We start from the raw sequence: 21,160 nt of genomic DNA on the forward strand, positions 1-21,160 counted from the left end.
TCAGGACTGCATTTGGACTTTGATTGGAATAAGCCTGTAGTAACAGTCAGTAAGCGTCTGTAGTATGCAGGATATGTTCATTTTTTTCTTTTTTGCTGTAGTTGAGTTGAAATATGAAGACATATTTCAATCTCTGGACATGAATCCTTTCTCTTCCAATTGGGACTGTGTTGCTTCACCATTGAGGCTAATTACTGGAGGAAGCTGAAATCACTACAGCTGCACTGCATCATTCTGGGCATGTTACTGCCAAAACACCACACATACAATTGTGCTTGTGCTTGTGCGTGCACAGACGACTAAACGGGGCCAAAACATCATCTGAAGGCAGCTCAGAGGTGGAACAACAAAATGGGTCACCTTCCTTTGTGTGCTAAGCATCAATAGAGCAGCTCTGAGGATGTTCCTAATGGTTACGCTGGAACTAGGTAAGGCTATAGTATATAGAGAATGTCACTGCTCCTTCCTTGTGCCACCATTGTTTGTTACATTTTGGCAGGAAACAAATCCTACTCTTCGAAATATTAAATCGGCAAAACATTTCATGTCCTTGTGCCAAGAACTGGAGTCTATAGAACTAAAAAAAAAAAAACCTTGTCTAGACATAGTATACTGTCCCTCATCCTGTAGAACTGAGTTTGGTGCACCACTTATATAAAGTATACTGAGTTCTATTGATATTACACACTCACAAGGCACTTTATTAGAAATACTTTGCAACTGCACCCGCTGGCCACATTATTAAAAACATGGGGTATTTTATATGTGCACAACTCTGACAGTAATGCATGCAATGCTATGCACAATTGTCAGTTATTGACATCACCCCTAATGGCACATAATAGTGGCATGGTTGTGTGTGTCTATCAGACATTGCAGTGTTACAGTATTTTTTTTTTTTTTTTTACTTATCCTGTTATCACAGCTGCATGAGGATAGCTAACACAAATTGTACATTGCAACAAACAAAGACTCACAAACATCATAATTGTACACCTACACAGTGTTTCTACAAAGATGATGTCTATAACAAAGAGTTGGTGAATATAGATTGCTTTCTAGGTTAGTACTATTGTGACCATTTTAATAGCTGTTGTCATTTCATTGTGTTAGTTAGACCACAGTTCAAGTAAAAATGTAGTAAATAATAAATGTTACTCATTAAGTGAAGTGCAATAAATAATGTGTGCAGAGCCACTGATGGTGCAGAGTAACTATTGTACACAGGACACTGTTACCATGTAGAACTGTGTTGGACAAAACCTAAGCAATCAAAGTTTCAAATTAGAACGTAATATGTTTGCCACTGTTCCTATATCACTATTTTAACGTTTTAATATAATTGCCAGTTTGATATCAAAAATAGGAAACAAGTAATAACAATCGATCAGTCCTTACTTAGGTGAGAGTTCCCCCACATTCTATAGTACACACATTCACTTAGGGGAAAAACACTATATGCTCTGTCAAGACTGTGAGAGGAGCTGGCATCACCAGGGCTAATCTGTGACCAGTTTCCTTCTATAATAGCTGAGTTGCAGCCTGATCTATGATCATTCTGACCTTGGACTTGGTCACAGGTGGCTGGGCTCCGGCTGGGCTGACTTAATTGAATGTGCCTCTGCCTCCCTCCCTTCCTGCCTCTCTTGTGTGCTTGCGTGCGTGCTTGCCTGGCTGCTTGGAGCTGTGTATTTCCAGCAAGTGAGAGACGGAATAATGCCGTGCCTTGTGTGCCCCGACGAGCTATCATGGCTCTGCCGTTGCCATGGCGACAGTGCCCTCTCTGGGTACGGAAGGCTGGAGAAGTTGCTCTGGATCTGCGTCATATTTTTTTTTTCCAGTGGATCTGTGAGCTCTCTCCCGCCTCCTCTTCTCACTCTCCATCCTTCTCTCTCTCTCTCTGTCAGTCCATTCTTTTTTTTTAAAGGCTAATTGACCCAGCTCCAGATCGTCAGCACTCAAAGCTCGGTCTACCACAAACATCGCAGATTGTGAAGAGATAAAAGGTGGTAAGGAAATTGGGGCTGATGAGGAACAATGGCAATTGATTATTGTAGCGAAGGTGGTGTCATTGGCATCATGTCTAAGCCCAGTGACAGTGGTGCTGTGTTTTGCTAGGGTAACAATGTGTCAGACTGCATGTTGTGCTTTGTGTGTTAACTGAGTTTAGGGCTGATTCTGAGTCCTGTGTTTCTGTGTGTTTCTCAGGTGGCCACAGTGGGGCCGTCGACGTGGCTGTGAGGAAAGGTGAGTTTGTGTTTCTGCACACAGGTGAATGTCTGCTCTTCAACATTGCTGTCACAGTTCTGGGCATCTGCCTGAGATGGAGAGAGAAAGGGGGAGAAAGAAAGAGAGAGAGCGAGAGAGAGAGAGAGAGAGAGAGAGACAGACAGACAGTAGGGGGACCATCTTTGTTTGTAGTGCAGCTATGGTGTCTGTGTGTGTTTGTGTGTGTGTGTGTGTGTGTGTGTGTGTGTGTGTGTGTGTGTGTGTGTGTGTGTGTGTGTGTGTGTGTGTGTGTGTGTGTGTGTGTGTGAGAGAGAGAGAGAGAGAGAGAGAGAGAGAGAGCGAGCGAGCGAGCGAGAGAGGAAGTGCAAGAGGACCTGATTGTGCAGTCAGTGCTATAGTGCATTTCCTGAGGCTCAGGGCTTCAAAGCCCAATCTCTGGCTCAGAAAACAAAAAAAGCCATTTTCCACAAAGCTGCTGCAGCAGCAGAGAGAACCACTCGCTGTGAAATGACTTTGTCATACTGAGTGTCAGTGTGTTCTTTGTTCACCATCCTAGAAGCTATGTGTCCCTTGGTCATTATATTAGTTCAGCCTTTATTGATAATGTTGAATTAGAAAGATGACTGAACTGATCTAATTAATCTCTCCCTAGAGTTTGGCTTTTTTTAAACAAAGCTTTGGTACTGTGTTTGACAATTGTATGAGAGTTCACCTTTTGCTGCCTTGTCATTCATATGAATGCAGCAGCATGACAGCAATGCCCTGGTGCATTCTAAGAAAAGTGTTGTTTCTTTGTCAGTATATTGATTTTGAGTGATGGGGAACAAGGACCAACTAAGGGCTGGTCTGAACATATCCCTGCTCCCTGGAATTGGTGTTTGTGAGATCAAGAGGCACTAACTAAGCCCCCTCCCCCCTCTAAAAACCTCCAGAGGCAAAGTAGTCAGCAAGCTTGACAGGCACTGTGAAGAACTCAGCCGTGTGTGAGATCTGGTGGCTCAAGGTGCAGTCTGCCAGAGGGAAGGACACGCAAGCAAGGTGACGTGAACAGAGTGAAGGGATCGATCACAGGCCAGACTCAGCTGCTGACAGGGGAACCAGGAGCTGTCTGTCCTCATGGGAGGCTCTGTCCTAAGGAAACTCTGAGCGAGGTATGGCTGAAACTGAGCTTGCAGGTGAAGCCCAACTGAAGATGCTTTATAGGAAGAGAAAGCTAATTAGAAGTAACAGCTGAGGTGCTGTGCAATGATGATCGATGTGTTATGTGTTTGTTTTATGGATATATGAATTAGTTTTAGAGACTTGTTCCAATCAGAATTTAAATACACTCTTGCCCTCATTAGCTTGTGTCTTCTAGGCTCCTAGAAGTCTCATGTGTCCCTGCACTCCAGGTGGGCTTTGCATTTTTAATCCATACTGTCTGTAACCATTAACACTACCTCTCTACTGTCAGCACAAATGAATGAGTGCTTGTGGCAGAGATTTAGAGAGAGATTAGAAAAAACAGTCAACGAGAAATACAAAGAGAATTGCATGATGGTAATGAAGAGATGGCTTAATTTACCCAGGTGATAATAGAGGAAAGGCTATTTGAAGAGGAAAAGGGAGACCAGAAATGCAGGAGACGGACTGTATGTCTTACTCAGGCTGTGATGAATCGTGTAGGCAACTCTAGGGAGTGACAAGAGAGCTTGTGTGTATGTGTGTGCGTGTACCATAGCTCTGTTAGATGGTAATGACTCTATGCCTTGGGCCTCTGACTGGGTGTTTATCTCCCTCAGCAGCAAAAGGCAAAAATAGCCAATACAGCCACAGGAAAAAAGGGAGCCGCATCACAAGCTTAATGTGTGCTGAAATCTGTATTGCAGGTTACTTTGACAATGCGCCCTCTTTGTGCATCTCCTCCCTCTTTGTGCATCTCCTTTCTCACACGCAATGTTGCTGTTTCTCTCCTACTCTCTGTTAGACACACTTCCTCTCTTCTCTTTTCCTCTCTCACTCTCATATTTTCCCCTCCCACAAGTATTGTAATTTGCATATTAATGAGCCAGGGCGCAGAGGGTCTAGCAGGAGCATAATTCCTGCTTCCTGCTTCTAGCCGAGCTCTTGTTTCTACATTTTTATTCCCCTTTGCACTCCTCCTCCTGACTGCCTTCCTTTCACCGTCTGTTTCTGCTCCTCAGAGGAAGTCCATGCTAGCAGTGTGTGGACTCGACAGCAGCTTTCCATTACGAGCAGAGCCCAACATGTGAGAAGATGTCTGTTGGAGGTTGTGCTTGCCCAGGTAAGAGTTTCAGCAGCCTCTCCTCAGCTAACTCAGCCTAGTGTTGCATGCTTGTGTGAGGTGTGTGCATGTGAAGGGCTCTGAGCTGTGCAGCTCACGCGCCTTTGATGTGGAGCTTTGTGTGTCATGTAACAGCGCTGCGCAGCAGGTTTTATGGTTGCATTGCTGTGGCAGTGAGGTAGCAGAAAGGCGAATGTATTCTTGAGCAGAGTGTGTTTTGGATTTGGAGGTAAGATGACTGGTGGTTCCACTGTAGTATTCCAGCAGTTACACACAGTATTATGTACATGATTTCGGAGCACCAACTTCCTGTGTAGAGGGATAACGCTGCTGTGACCTGAATTGCTTCTCTGCTTGTTTCTATGTGTGTGCTCAATGCACACTTATATCTGTGATGTCATATTATTCTCACGTAATTTATGTAATTTATGTAGCCACAGCTTCAGGAAAAACAGGCACAGCTTCAGGAAAAACAAAAAACCCAAATTATTTTAAAAAATCTAAATCATTCATTAATGTTCTTTTTGAGTTACTAATTTGGGGGTGGGAGTGGTTGGAACCTATAAAAAGGTCATTTTTAGAGTCACTGGTCTCAGTTGGGTCTTTTTACATTAGAAGGGTATTACACAAAAAAGGATTTAGTCAGATAAATTAAGATTATAGTTGAGGATTGTCCAATAGGAATGTCCCTCAACTCTTCCCCTACTGGGCAGTCTTGACTTTGGGTTTAATTTATCTGGCTAAACTGATAAATCCTGCTTTGTGGAACACCCTTCTCTGTAGGGTGGGTGAGTGAGTCCTACTCAAGTAGAAGGTGGTTTACTAACATTTTCATTCACTTAAGATAAGATGTGGTTCTGTGCTTTTACACTACTCAGCTACTTGATTGTACATAGAGATCATAGTGGTCAAATTGTTTTAAAATGTTTTTTGGTAACAAATGAGTGTGTGAATCAAGTAGAACGAGACATGGTACAAATTACACCCAACTGTAGATTTGGGGGCCATTGGATTTCATTTCCAGAATCCACACGGGGAAGCTTCAAGCTAGCAGTTTCAGTTTGGAATCTCCTATCAGATTAATGGAACTATTAAATTTCATAAGGTTATAGGTTATCTGTGTACCAAAGGGAGGCCTTGAGAATAGACATAGGGTACAGCAGGGACATTGTTTTATTGAACTGTCAGGGATTACAATATGCATTTATGGTATGCCCTTCTTCTCTAGTACAGTCCTTAATTCAGTTGTGACAGCCATGGCAAAGGATCAACTGTGGTAAAAGGCTAGTCAGAACTGAACTAGAGAGATTATCAACACATGGTACACTGATCGTTCAGGAGGGCGTTAGCAAATAACTTAAACGTGTTTGCCTGAAAATGATCAGCGTGTGTGTGTGTGTGTGTGTGTGTGTGTGTGTGTGTGTGTGTGTGTGTGTGTGTTGTCTGGGAGATACTGATGTGGAAACTTCACACTACTATGGACTGCAATAGTCCAATGAGTGGTAAAAAAGCCTTGGCAAAGCCGTGGTAATTTAGGTTCAATAGCATACAGATAGAAAACTAACAGAAATATTTTGTCATTAGACACACCATTCATCAGACACTCCTACTTGTTAGTTCTTAAAGCCCTCAAATGAGTTCTTAACCAAATCCATGTGTGTGATGTATGAGAGTCACACTGAGGCTCATTCTGCTGTGATCACTGAACTGAGTGAGCAGTTCCATGCAACCACAAAATACAATCGTGATGTGCATGATATCGCTCCTCAGCCTTCAGTGGAATAAAGATCAGGAAACAGGATTTGAAAGAGTGGCATCAAGGCAAGTTTAGACCAATGCACAGGTCGTCCCAGTGGTATCAGTGCAGGTCATCCCAGTGGTATCAGTGCAGGTTGTCCCAGTGGTATCGGCGCAATGCAAACACTTTCCTCAGTCACTCGCAAGTGCGATTCTTATCTTGGTAAGACCCAGCCACGAAAGCCTTTCTGGCCACTACGAGGATAAACAAGCCAATATTTGACAAATAACATTTGTTTAAAATCCAGCCGATTATATTCGCGAGGGTGCATTTTTTATGAGTGCGGTCATGGAAATTTCCACAGCGGTATGTCCTGTCTGATTGTTCTCTTTTTTGGCAAAGGGAGAAGGGAGAATGAGAGGGCGAGACTGAGCAAGGCAGGGGGAGAAAGGGAGTGGGGAAGGCAGTTGTTTCATGTTGAAATGAGCCACTTTTGTGTGGGCTCTCCCCATGCTGCTCTGGGAAAACAGGCTGCAGAGCTCCATAAAACCTGGTCAGTCAGAAATACGACGCTATCTGCTCCCCCCGACTCACAGTCAGTACCCCTCCCGCTAACACATGGCACCATTTGATGTCTAGTTTGTTTACATTCCTGTGCCTATGTGGGCTGCGTGGGAGATCGTGCATTCTGGGCCTTCGTGGTCCCTCATCTGCCTGCCAGTCTACACAGACAATGGTGAGCTGGGTGACTTGCTCTTTAGGGTGCAATAATGGCTTTATTTTTTGCTGCATTAATGAAGTAAAGGAAATCCCATCTTCACCTCCAGAATCATTCCTGTTCATTGTGTGTTTGCATATGATCCGAGAACTGCTCTTTCATGTTGTTATAATAGCCTTTAATGAAGACAACATGGCAAAAATAGAAAGGCAGAGCTCAATGTCCTCCCTACTGCTCTATCTAGCGCACACTCATGCAAAGCATGTGCTGCTGCTCCACTCTGAGTCTCGCCCACAAGTACTCCGAGGCAGCAGGAGCTCTGCTACTTCATGCATAAAGTCACATGTGCGCCTTGATTAAAGGAAAATGGGAGCTAAAATGGCGAGCGCACAAAGCCAGAGCTGTTTTGTGTTTCACAATGGCTGCAGCCAGGAGCCAAGAGCCAACACAGGGTGTGCCTGTGGAGCTGAGAGAGTCTGCTCTGGTTCACTGTTTCACTGTTGGAATGACATTGTTTGTACACATGCGTGCATATAAATGTGTGTGTGTGCATTTGTGCATGCAAGCATGTGTGTTTGAATGTGTGTAAGTAACACTTCCCTCTCTAGCAGTCTCCAAGCTCCACAGATCAGTCTTATTATGTCAAGCTGTAACAAAATGGCTTCCTGTTCTGAAAATCAGCTCCCCTCGACTTTGTCAGCCTCTGGCAGGCACGAGACAAGGATGCAGGCACTCATTATGATGTCACATGTCGGCACTCATTATGATGTCACATGTCGGCAATGGTGAGAAACTGTTGTGTGTGAGCCAGCGTGTAGAACAGAAGGGAAAGTTTTCAGATGGTGACTTAATTTAATTACTAAACCTGTTTGTGGTCATAGCAACCTATGCAGTCCTTTTAAATAGCAAACTTCTGTAGCCTTATTAGAGAAAGCCAGCAATTTTTAATTTTAGATGACAAAATGGAATAGTATTTGTCATGGCTGTAGACACAAGGACAGAATTGCTATGGCAAAAAGGTATGGCACATTAAGGTATGTGAGAGTGAGCGTAAGTGGTGGATGTCTGAGAGTCAGCTGATTTGGAGGAAGCAAGGCAACATTGTTTGCTTTGTGCTGATTATCATGTCAGTGGATCCTGAGCTGTGAGTGCATTGCCTCTGTGAACTTCCATGACCCTGCCTTGCGGCTGCTGTTGCTATAGGAGACACGCCAAGCCTCATCAGAACAGCCCCCCTCCACTTGCCCTTACCTGACACCTGCACTTCTGAATGAGGCTCCTCCAGTCCCCAAAAGCTTTGTATCTGTGCCCCTTTGCTGTTCTCTTTCTTTCTACTGGCCCCCTCTCTCCCTCTTTTCATGAGTCTATTTGTCGATCTCGCGCTGTTCCTCTCAGTTTCTCCCACAGCAGTGTAAGCTTTCCCCTTTGCCATTACAGTCAACAAACTTACATGATAACTGTAATAAGAATATTAGGGAACTCGCTCTATATGTTTGCCAATCTGTTAGAAAGAATTATTACAAATGATAGACATTCTGTTTTGCTAGACATATTAAACTTCACATTCAGATGCAGTATTTTTCTCCTCTGCATTTAGGTCCATTATTGCTCTTCCTGGTTTCTGCTGTTTAGCTGTTTTACAAGCTATGATGTGTGTGTGTTTTTTTTAAAAGGAAACTCAAATCACAGGGGAGTAAGACATGCAATATGCTGTGTACACACAAAATGTTTGTTAAATGTCAAGATGTGACTATGCTCAGTCTTGTTGCTATTACACGGTTTTAAATATTCTCTTGGTAAAATAAGGGTGCAAAACTGTTATAAGGCAAGTAGAAAGCAAAAACCAGATAGAACCAGTCTGCTGCAGCTCTAATGTACCAATTTTGGATGCAAGCAGAGGCAGTTTTTACAAACGCTAGACTAAACAAGAGTACATAATATTTGAAGATGAAAAATGAGTCATAGTGTGTCATTAGTGGAGGAGGCAATGTTCTAAAAAAGAGTCTGAACCAGCACTGAACCCCAACAGATCTCATCTTGTGCACTGAATTACGATTTAATTCAGTAGAGAGGCATGGCTGCAGTGGGGTGATGGGGTTCTGGCTCTAAATGAGATGACGGCTTGCTTCAGCAGTTTTGTAAAGTAGTGTTTCCACTTATCCCTGCACTTTATGGTCACAGGAAGCATGAAGGAAATGGCACATGAGATATATCTACTTAATAGAATGTCAGGTTAAGAGAGATTAGAAATGTCTGTAAGTATCCAAACAGTATGGTTATTTCACTCATTTGCAACACACATTTATTATTGCATAAATCATTTATTGCATGCTTCTATGTCTTTAGCAACTTGCAGATCAGTTGCAGTGATCAGGATCTCCATTTGCATGAATATAACCTGCTTATTTTGCTATACCACTCTTATTTTATTTTGAGTGACAAAAACAATTTTCTGACTCTTGGATTTAATGTCAGTAGGCATTTTTAATGCTGAGGTTTTCTTTGATTAGTAGCACTATAAGTGCAAGTCGGTTTTCAGTTAGTTTCTACAAGTTAATCTGGTTGGTGCTTTTTGTAAGACCAGAAGCAGGCCACCTGTGTACAGCGCACATTTCATTTCAAATTGTTTTGTGATGCCCTGTGGATTTTTTGTATTCTTCAGAATTATAAAAAGTACAGTTTAAATTTTTTACTGTAATCAAAGTATGATGCTCCCTCTTTCCATTTTAAACACCAAACAAACAAATAAACAAAACCCCACCACCACCAAAAACAGTAACTCTACTAAAACTGATGCTTCAGCTAGCATTTCTACTATTGCCAAAATTTTATATATAAAATATATATATAAAGAGAGAGAGAGAGAGAGAGAGAGAGAGAGAGAGAGAGAGAGCACTTTTCTAAGACTAGACTGAAACAGACAATAAAAAGGCACAATCAGAACACAACAGGTTTGAACTATTTCTTTAAAATGGCTATAGAATCACAAAGTCTAATATCAAGGAGGAGACTGAAGACATAATATGCAATTCTAGTGTTTATTGCAGTGTACAAAGGTCTTGTTGACACTGATTCTAGCATTCTGGAAGAGAGCGTGACATGTCGAAAGTGTTTTGTAGTGCAGTTACTCCTCTGCTGTAGTTAGTATGGCCCTCATGCCCCTTGCCTGTTACGGAGGCATTGTCAGGCTGTGCCAGAACTGTGGCTGTGGGTGACCAGGTTGAGCATGAACTGTGGGCCTGCATGTGGGTGTTGCTGAGATGCACCATAATAAAGAGCTCGAAGAGGGAAGCACAGGCCTCTTCAGGGGGAGGGGGAGTTTCTCATCTACAGTGAGGGTGTTTGTAGTTTTCCGCTCTATGACGGCGATATCATTTATCTAAAGCACAGGTCTCAGACTAAGAAAGGGAGGACCGGAGATGAAGAATGTTCTCAGTTCACCAACTGCAGTGACATTGTTTTCCCATCATATAGTGAAAATGGCTTATACTGGCAATAATAGATGCACTGGCCTTTACGAAACAGATGTATTCAAAGGGTATGGTCAGATCTGTCCTTTCTAGAGCACTGAACTTAGGCAATGGTTTGCCAAGCCTTTGTTTCTAGTACTGAGTAAAATAGGAAAGACTACATCCAGTTCTTCTCTCTTAAAGACAAAAACAATACTAACCATGAGAAACATATTATAAAATTGTTTTTGCTTTCTTTACTCAGTAAATATGAATTATGTGAACAATAGCTTTAAGTGAATATTTATAAGAAAATTGCTTTACTGTTTATAGATGTGCTGACACTGGATGGCGCTGCTGTTCTGGTTTACTCACATCATTGTGAACGGACACCGGAGACTTCTGTGAAGTATTTTGGAGTGTATCCGCAGATCATTTGGAATGACCTGATTGTTTGACCTGTGGGCAGAAGTACTTTATTAGAGGAAAAGTAGACATAACACTACATATTGTAGGTTGCAGCTACGTGAACATGATAAATGACGCTTATGGTAGTTGTACGTTACTTGTACATTTCATCAGAAAACTAGATTCAGAGTGTCACATTTAAGCATTACGTCCTTTATGGATTTATAGCAGCGAAAAGACTGTATGGTGATAACATTTTAAGGAGCTAAAGTCGTATTTAACGCTTTTTATGGCCTTTGTGTAGTTGGGCCCATGATGCAGACGTGATAGGGTTTTAAGTTTTTTTCCGGTTTGGCGAATGTAAACCTAATTGCGTACTAAAATATAACGCATAATTCAAATACTTTAAAATAGCAAATCGTAGTTGCAGTAACGGCAAGGTATTGAAGAGGGTGGGCCGGTTGCCTCACTGCTGACCGATAACGGGCGGGGGGAAGGGTGGATTTAGCTTGGAGGGAATGCAAGGGTTTGCTACAACAGAAGAGCCGGGGGTGTTGTTGGGGTGAAGCGCGCAGAGAGGCTTTCTGCTATTGTTCGTTCCCTGTGCAGGGGAACAAAGGGCTGGCAGCATAGGCTCCCTTCTTTGCCTTTCTGGTTCTTGTCTGTAGAGGATATCCATTTTTCTGCGTTAAATTCAATATACATAAATTGGACACACTGTTTCATAGCGCCATGGGTTATTAAATGGGCGTACTTATGTTACAATTCGCTGGGCTCCACGAACTGTGACTGGACTTGGAGACACAGGAGCGCATTCTTCCTTCCTGGACAGGTAGGTACGACAGGGCTTCAGCGCTCGTGAACTGTGTTGCACGAGTTGAACTTCCATATTACGTGTTAATCGCAAAGCATTGTGTAGAAATGGATATAGGTAGCTAATTATCCAGTTAACTGACTGTGTGTTATTTAGCTAGCTAGCTTCTGGTTTTAGCAAAACGTGCGAACCTGAAGTAGGCCCAACTAGGCCGTGTGAGATATCAGTCTGGCTAAGCTAGCTGTTGCTAGCTATCTAGCTAGGCTATAAAGGTAGGACCACATCAGAATTTAGCTCCTCCGGCCTATTTATAGCGAGTCGAGGTCATTTGACAGATAAGAGTGTTAATATTTTTTGATCTTTGAAGTAAACCACTTCAACTGTCACCTAACTAGTTACTGAGTTTAGAGAGGTGCATAGCCAAGTGGTTACCTAGTTAGAAAGAATCTAGACCATATGCAGGCAAGGGGCACAGTAATCATCTTTTGAAAACTTTTAAATGTAACTTTTTCTTATAAAAACCAATTTGCTGCTTGATAACGCGTCAAGACGAATAACATTTGACTAGCCAACGTTGCGTTGTGATCATGGTGTTGATATTCCCACGGTAATGTTAGCCTTCATCTTGCTTGTCCCAACCATTTTGTTAATGCATGTAACGTAACTCCAGAGCAGTTTTAAAGTGCAACTTTGTTTGCATTTGAACAGCCGTTGTCAGTGTCATTGAGGCTAGAAAAATTAAATTACTTTTTAAAATTGTGAATTGGCAGTCAAATTAAGAGAACACAGCCTCGGAAAGTGTCGTGGAGTATTATGCTTTCGTGTTGTACGTTCTTGTGTTTAACATTTCATACATCGATTTAATTGATAATCTGGATTCATCACTAAGCAAATTCATAACTATTTTGAGGGCCCATCATTCCATGCTTCCAGAATTCTGTGATATTAAGTGTTCAGTTCAAGCTAAGCACTTCAGGAAAAATAGTCTGTTAAGTTGCAGTAAAGCTAACTATTTTAGCCATAGGTATGCAGAATGCCCAAGGTGCTGTTTCATTAACAAATTGAATTGATGTTTCACCCTTAATGTCAGAGAAAGCTAGACAGTTTTGTCCTATCATTTGTATTTATTTGGTAAGGAAAAAGTCATAAAATGCACCCCCCTGACGTCTGGTGTTTGGAATAGTTAGCTGTTTAAGAAAGCCAGGAATTGATTAACTATTGGACCTTATAAATAAAACAAACCAGTCTCTTTGCATGTAGGCTAGTTAAATAAGCAGGAGATTATGTGGTTGGTGTTTGCATGTGTTCAACAGGGGCTGTGCTTAAATGGTACATCTGACTCCTTACAGGCCATTAGGCTTATCTGGTCCCATCTTAATTAAACTGAAGGTGCAGAACAAACCACTGCATTTAATACGAGTCCATTTAAATATTATTTCTTCCTCAGTTGTCCATCTCCACACATTAGTGGAGGTCATACTGTGTGTGCTTGTGGAGTGTGATGTCTCCTCTGAATGGATTAATGGATGTTTAATGGCTTTCTACTGAGCTGCATTGGCAGCTTTGAATGAAACTGCAATACAAGGATGATGGTGTGTTAGCCAGCTGCTTTTTGAGGTTGGACCTATTCACTTTTTATGGTGAATTTTGTCAGTCTTGGTCATTTTAGCAAGTATGTATATTATTTATATTTGCTGGTTACTTGTGTTTGGGCCATTTTCAGTGGAGATTTAGCTCTGTCCCCTGTTATTTGGCATTTATTCTGGTTTTCCATTGCCATATCTAGTTAAATACTCAGCTAAAACAAGTAAATTGAGATTTGCTATTGAGATGTCCTTGCTATATGACTTTGGTTTGTAGAAGAACAGCACTGCTAGCTAGCGAGAGAAGAATCAACAGTAATAAAATATGTGGGGGATGGGCTGTATATAGAGTAAATAGTATATAGACCCATTGCTGTGTGGTCACATGGTGCTCTCGGTAAAGGCTGAAAAGGGCATGTTTCATGTTGCAAGGGTGACTTCTACGAAGCCAATAAAAGGTTTTTAGACAATTAAAAAAAGGAGCAGGTATAAGTTATAGATACAAATAAAAACAGTTGTTGATGCAAACAGATCTTTATCTATTTCTCATTTCATCGTTATCACGTTACATAAATGCAAAACATGTATGTTGTAAAATTGGTGAGAAGTTTAGGAAAGTTACTGTTCAGTATTAAATTGATCAGAAACAGCACCAATATATTCTGGTTTACGTCTGTGAAAATTTTTGTCTGTTGTTCGTCCTTTGACTCCATAAGCACAACAGTAGGTGCAGTAGAGCATTTGTTTTAGCATGTATATTTTTCATTCAGAGGAGATGGGTTTTCTCTCGTCCCATAGGCTGTTCGTCCAAGTCGTTCAAGCTGTACTCCCCAAAGGAGCCTCCCAACGGTAGTGCCTTCCCCCCTTTTCATCCAGGCACCATGCTGGACCGAGATGTGGGGTAGGTCAAGCATGTATTGTATGTTTTGAGTTTGAGAAAGGCACTATATAAGTGCAACTAAATAGTAATATGTGATGTGACTTAAATTGTAGCCCAACTCCAATGTATCCCCCTTCATACATGGAACCTGGCATAGGGTGAGTATGTCTGTGTTGTACAGTCATACAAACAGTATCTGTTAATTCTGAAATTCTTTAACTTGGAATGTCATCTCCCTGCTTAATGTTATTGCTGCAACTCTACAAATCACCATGTCTTGGCATAGGAGACACACACCGTATGGAAACCAAACAGACTACAGGATATTTGAACTCAATAAACGACTACAGAACTGGACAGAGGTAAGAGACTGTTCTTGCTGTGAGTTTATTTCCTTTATAAAGTGACTGGAATATATGATGTTTTATTACATTATTTGCACAGAATTTGTTTTACACTCATGAGGTTGGGTAATTAACAAAGTGCCTGTTAATATTACAAGTATATTACTAGCTGATATAGGACCAAGTATGATAAATGGGTCCAGTCTCAATCCATAATGTCAGTTTGTGTGTGTGTGAAAGAGGCGGGGGGCAGTGGATGTGGCATCTTTTACCCAATATAAAAATCAACAGCCCCAAACATTTGGCAATTACACGGACATCTAGATAAACATTCTACTATATCCATTGGAAAATTATTTTTCTTTTTATTTATTTTTTTCTAACTATGAAAGTACCTGCTTATTTGATTATTCTCTTTGTCATGCCAATAAATATGTATTAGCCAACCTCGGGTAGGATAAATGAAAAAAAACTATACATTATGCATTGAACTTTTTATGCAATTATTTGAATTTAAATGGACTCTTTATCTAATTTGTATAAAGATCCCTAAGATTTCTTATGTAATTTATACATAGATCTTGTATGCATTTCCAGTGTCCTGTTATAACATTACTTAAAGGCAAATGCAATGTCTGGAAAAATCATCCATCATCAAATCAACATCATGTTCAATAATACCCTAGAGTGAATATATTGTTCCTTATAAAAGTAACTTGGTTGTTTGGTTGGTTTTGTTTTTTCTAGCAGGACTGTGACAACTTGTGGTGGGATGCATTTACTACAGAGTTTTTTGAAGATGATGCCATGTTAACAATCACATTCTGCCTGGAAGATGGGCCCAAACGATACAGTAAGATATCCCCCCCTCCACCTTGCTGTTTACAATTCAGATTTATACAGTTCTCTCTTTTACTAGACAACAGTTTAGGTCAGATACTTATAAATCTAAAACATCTTTGTGTTTATAGCTATTGGCCGGACATTAATCCCTCGCTACTTCAGGAGTATCTTTGAGGGAGGGGCTACTGAGCTATTTTATGTGCTGAAGCACCCTAAGGAGTCCTTTCACAGCAACTTTGTGTCTCTGGACTGTGATCAGTGCACCATGGTCACTCAGAATGGCAAGCCCATGTTTACACAGGTATCTTCCTCCCTTTCATGGCTGGGTGAATAGAGGTATATTATTTGCAATGGTATGTAACCTTTGAATTTAGCACCACTGTTGGCAGTTACCACACAGTGACCAAATCTGATGTGTATTTGTTTTTCCTCAGTGTTAAGGTTATTTGAAATGAGTGAATGAAATTTCAGTTTTCCTGCTTGTACATGGTAGAATTTATTGATTTTAAAATACTCGTGTCTGTGCAGGTTTGTGTGGAAGGCAGACTCTATCTGGAGTTCATGTTTGATGATATGATGCGCATAAAGACATGGCACTTCAGCATCAGACAGCACCGTGAAGTTGTGCCACGCAGTATACTCGCCATGCATGTGAGTGTGCTGCCAATGGGCTTGTTTTTTTTTTAGTCTAGAAGGAGGCTCTGTAGTGGCCCAGGCAGGTCCATAACAGAACATCAATTGGAAAGCAAGAAAAAGATGAGTCCAAAAAAATTAATACAGCCGAATGTAGTGAAAACATAATACCATACCATAAAACATTAAGAAAAAATGGTGAAAAGATCAAACATTAATCCACATTACAAAAAAACCCCACTATTTTTGAGGGTGTTCACAACAGTAGGCCTTCAGGTTAAAATGTCTAATTATTGCTAGCTAATGCATGATTAACAAGATTTTAGACTTAAGTATTTCTGTAACAGTTTGTCAGCCTATCATAGTTTGTTTTATGTCTCTAGTTAGTTAACAAGCTGTGAACCAGATAAGGAAGATTTGATTATTGGCTAGTAAGGGGAAAAAAATCAGTTAATCTTGCATTACCTATTTATTATTAGTCATGTTAATGCAGGTAATGCAAGTATTGGTGCTGGTATGGCTTAATGCTAATGTGCTGAGACTTAATATTCAACATTGCAAATTTCTGAATATTTCCTAAAATACTGTTTCCTCTACTGTTTCATTTCATAATTTTGTATTTTGCCTTAATGTTGTTTGCCCTTGTTGTATTCTTAGATTTTCATATTTCATGCTCTTATCTTTAGTTACATTTACATTTTCACCATTTAACAGACATCATTATCTATAGCAACTTACAAAAGTGCTTTGCCATATACTCATAAAATATATCGGAGTTAGACTAGCCAGTACTGGGCTTGTGCATGTCAGATCAGTAAATGTTCTAATTCTTGGAAATTTAATGTGTATGCTTTGGAAAATATAAATGTTAAAAAAATATATAAAATAAATAAATAAATGTATACATACTGTGCTACGTCAACAGGCCCAAGACCCTCAGATGCTTGATCAGCTCTCAAAAAACATCACAAGATGTGGCTTGTCCAATTCAACATTAAACTACCTCCGAGTAAGTATGACAGCCTGGTACCTCTTAAAATGTGTGCATCTCTAAAAACGTAGTTGACTATAATTTTGTACCGTATATGATATAATTATGACTGTCATAAGACTAAGTCTTTAAAGATCACATCTGAGATTAACTTTTGTTCTGTGAACACCATGGCAATGGTGTGTGAACTAATGAGTCATGCCTTCCACTTTTTTTCCTCCCCCCTATATTAAGAGGTAATCCCTGCAACCATTGCAGGTTACTTTTTAATTTTCACTTAAGTCATGAGTCACAATGCTGTGCCCAAGTCAGTTTACATATATTAAGTAAAGATAACTTTAATTTAATATAAAGACTGCTCTGTTCTGAAAGTGAGAGATGAGATGTAGTGACTGTGAACAGGTTGTGATGTGCAGAATAGTCTGACTGTCAAGTAATGGCTACTTTTGGATAAACTACTCTTTGGATTAAAAACACAAAAGTCTTTGAATTTCTGGTGTGTGTTTATCTTGCCTCGGTGGGCATTTCTAAGCATTCCATGGGGTCTTAGTGCAGCTGGTATGTTCTCTCCTTAGCTTTGTGTAATCCTGGAGCCTATGCAGGAGCTGATGTCCAGACACAAGACCTACAGCCTCAGTCCTCGAGACTGCCTAAAGACCTGCTTATTTCAAAAATGGCAACGAATGGTTGCCCCGCCAGGTAAGGGCTGAAGCACCTCTCTGCTCTGCCTTCACTATCGTCTTTTCTTTGTCATGCTGTGATGTGATGTGACGTGTGTCATCACTCTCTAGCTGAACCAGCGAGACAAGCACCTAACAAGCGGCGGAAAAGGAAGATGTCTGGTGGCAGCACTGTGAGCACTGGTGGGGGCACCAACAACAACAGCAACAACAGCAAGAAGAAAAGTCCAGCCAGCAGCTTTGCGCTCTCCAGCCAGGTACCTGTAAGCATCTCATTTTGATTTCCTTTCTACAAGCCTGTAGGTAACAGGCAGCACGTGCATGGGTGGTGGGACTCAAAGCTTTGCATGAACAAGAGCGAAACTGGAAAGGTTTAAAGACAGACAGACCCGACGTAGAGACAAGTGGACATGATCCAATGCTGGGCAGTCCCTGGTCCTTCAGGGGCACAGGTCTGTGGGTTTTCTGTGCCTTGTGTCAGCTGGTCAGAGCCTGTTTGTGTAGGGTGATTTTTGAGCTCCAGAAACAGCCATTGATGGAGACCCGAGGTGGAATGAACCCGTGCAGCACTAAAGGATCAGGGATGCCCACCGCTGATCTTTTCTCAAAGGCAGGTCTACACAGCTTGACTGACTGAAGGCCATGGTAGAATATGGTTCCCAAAGACTAAACTTGGTGTTGGACTCCAAGTTTGCTAAATAGTAGCCATCACTAGAGCTTAGTCTCTGTGGCTGCTGAACTGTGCTGGCCTTCTTGATTACAGTGGGCACTCATGGCTTGAGCTCTGAGGTCTTATGCCCTCTGCAGTTGCTGTGGGGCTGGATGGTGCAGGAAGCCACCAAGTCCTCCTCCACCCCTGGAACCCCCACCCCGTGTTGCGGGGATAATGTTTGCGCCCCTTCCTGTCCCCTGCAGGATGTGATGGTGGTGGGTGAGCCCACTCTGATGGGAGGGGAGTTCGGGGACGAGGATGAGCGGCTGATCACACGGCTGGAGAACACGCAGTTTGATGCGGCCAATGGCATCGATGACGAGGACAGTTTCACCAGCTCCCCAGCCCTGGGCAACAACAGCCCCTGGAACAACAAAGCTCCCTCCAGCCAGGAGAGCAAGAGTGACAACCCCACCTCACAGTCAGCCCAGTAGACTACAGCACTCACTGTGGAGGGTTAGGGACAGTCATGCAGTTAATGGAGGGCAGTTCAAAATGCCCACTCTTTGTTTAGTGTGGCATTCGCGTTATAGTTCTTAAAGCCGGCCTTCCTGTCATAGTGTTCCACCCTAAGGAGTCCTCACTGGCCAGACTCTTTGATTTGTCTTTCAACTTGTGAAACTGTGCTTTGTGAATTACTGTAGGATTTAAATTTTATAGATTAAAATTTGATATTTAAATTACCTTTGTTTTACTTCTTTGAGAGGATCTCGCTGCGCATTTATGCCCAAGAGAAACTGTTTTTCCCACTCAGAGAATCAATGTCTGGTCTGTTTGAGTTCTCTAAGCCTTTGATCGGCAGAGTTAGTGAAGGCAGTCGTGATTGTGGGTTCTTGTTCCAACCTCGGGTCTCTTTGGGTGCTGTGCTTGACAATGCATGGCGGTTTCTGTTGTGCTCACTTCACAGGTCAACTTTTCTTTTATTTAATCATCTGGCAGATAACTATTGTATGCACCTCAGATTCAAAACCAACACTCCTAAATTATTTGTTTTGTAGGACCTGGTTGGAACAAAAACCTGTACAGTTCCGGAGCTTGAGGACCGGAGTTGAGAACCACTACGTAAAGTCTTTTAACAAATGTTTTAAAAAAGTGTATTGTTGATGGTACTGGAGTACTGGACATATTCGCTGTGGTCATAGGCAGAAATTGCTTGACCATAAAACCAGGCTCAAGAGTTGTATTTTTATTTGCTTGTTTTTATTTTTTACATTTAGTTTTCTTTTTTAATTTTTATATCAATTTGTAAGGGGAAAAATTATAAGCAAGTTAAACACCCTGAGTATCTTTTGCACTGTTGTCACTGTATTTTCAATCTATTTTTCTTATGAAATTATAGTACATTTTGTTCTCTTTCCCTATTAAAATGTGGAATTCGATTAAATCTGTAACTGGAGAATGGTAGAGATGTATATTAATTAGCTATTATTGTTATTATTATTATTATTTACATTTGTGGCATTTAGCCAAATAATATTTTATGTCAATATTATGCTTTACATTTTTTGCTATGGGTAAGTTCCTGTTAAATATGTACTAAAATTAGGTTATCAGGGCATGTATGTCTAGAAACTTGCATGTTCTAGACGTTTAGCGAATCCCTCTGTAAGTCTCAGTGTTTCCAGGAACTCACCTGTTCTGGTAATCATGGTTGGAGATACTTCCATTTTTTTGTGCATACTTTTTCTAGAAGCTTTTGTGTTCAGTGTCCATGATTTGGTTTTTTTTTCTTTTCTCTTTTCAAAGAAGTTATCAGCTCAAAACCTCTTGAAATCTTAATGGTACACTGACCAAATGGTCTCCAATGCGAAGGATTCTCATTCTCTCTCTCTGTCTGTCGCTCTCTCTCTCTCGCTCTGTCGCTCTCTCTGTCTCTCTCTCTCTCTCATAGAGTATATAATTATTTTAGTCTCCACACATTTTTGTTTTCAAATGCTACAAACCAAGGAGCTAAAAGCAAGATACTTCAATCTCACCCCTTGTGTATTTTGTTTCTATGAGGAATTTTTCATTAATTTTTTTTGTGTATTTGTGCCTGTATATTTAAGACTGTAGCTAAGTTCTGTATAAGTGTAATTGTATTTACTCTTCTATAGAGCATCCCCAATGATGTGCATATTAATGTAAATTCAAAAACCTATCCATGCATTGTAGAACCTTTTTTTTTTTTGTTTGTTTTTGCTTTTTTTTAGTTTTTAAAACCTTTTTAGGTGCATCAACCATGGACACCATTCACTTCAGGAGGTAGATTAAAGTTTTTATGTACAATGTATTTATTATTATTATTATTTTATTTTGTAAAATATTGCCATTGTCCTGTCTGAATACAATAGATGTTATGTACATTGACACATTCGCAATATAGTCACCTTTGTCAATTCCAATTCTCATGTAGGACCATTTCACTCTGAAGATGTGAAGCTGTTTAATGTATAAAACAAAGGATTAATCAAAATAATTTGAATTTTGTCATACTAAGTTAGTCCTGTTGCTTTTTAAAAGCTCCCTTGACTTATGATGTACTGGGTTTAAACACCAGAGGGCGTTTTGCATTGTGGCCACATAGTGGGGGGGGGGATTTTACCCAAATCTGTGGCAAACCGATATAAAATGTACATGCATTGTATAATTAGTTTTTTCAGACAGTAGTCTCTCAGACAGTGTTGGTTTGGGATTATTCACTAAATTGCCGCTGAAGGGTAAACTCCATTTTGTTCTTGTAGAACCCCTTTGATAGTGGCTGTTTGATAAATATATTTTTTTCTAGTGTCTGCTGTTGATTCAAGTATGGTATTAATAAACTACATTTTCACTTAAATCTGTATTTCTTTTGACATGGATAATTTTTTAAAAC

General features: G+C 40.8%; 1 protein-coding gene across 8 annotated transcripts; it reads left to right on the forward strand.

Moving 5' to 3' along the window:
• Positions 1 to 1,747: 1,747 nt before the first annotated feature.
• ldb1a (LIM domain binding 1a) lies at positions 1,748 to 20,158 on the forward strand. Of its 8 annotated transcripts, none has more exons than XM_027029585.2 (14): positions 1,748 to 2,009; positions 2,209 to 2,247; positions 3,162 to 3,380; positions 4,413 to 4,513; positions 14,022 to 14,124; positions 14,217 to 14,261; positions 14,390 to 14,465; positions 15,198 to 15,300; positions 15,419 to 15,591; positions 15,819 to 15,941; positions 16,849 to 16,932; positions 17,490 to 17,613; positions 17,706 to 17,857; positions 18,510 to 20,158. In XM_027029585.2, the coding sequence occupies exons 4-14, from the start codon at positions 4,486 to 4,488 to the stop codon at positions 18,738 to 18,740; spliced, it is 1,242 nt and encodes a 413-aa protein (XP_026885386.1). In that variant the 5' UTR covers positions 1,748 to 2,009; positions 2,209 to 2,247; positions 3,162 to 3,380; positions 4,413 to 4,485; the 3' UTR covers positions 18,741 to 20,158. The 8 variants fall into 8 exon arrangements, with proteins under 8 accessions (XP_026885386.1, XP_026885388.1, XP_026885385.1 ...); XM_027029587.2 differs by having other exon boundaries at positions 1,749 to 2,009; positions 17,706 to 17,851; XM_027029584.2 differs by having other exon boundaries at positions 1,753 to 2,009; positions 15,195 to 15,300.
• Positions 20,159 to 21,160: the final 1,002 nt, after the last annotated feature.

Source organism: Electrophorus electricus, chromosome 11, assembly GCF_013358815.1.
Source record: "Electrophorus electricus isolate fEleEle1 chromosome 11, fEleEle1.pri, whole genome shotgun sequence".
Lineage (NCBI taxonomy): Eukaryota > Metazoa > Chordata > Actinopteri > Gymnotiformes > Gymnotidae > Electrophorus > Electrophorus electricus.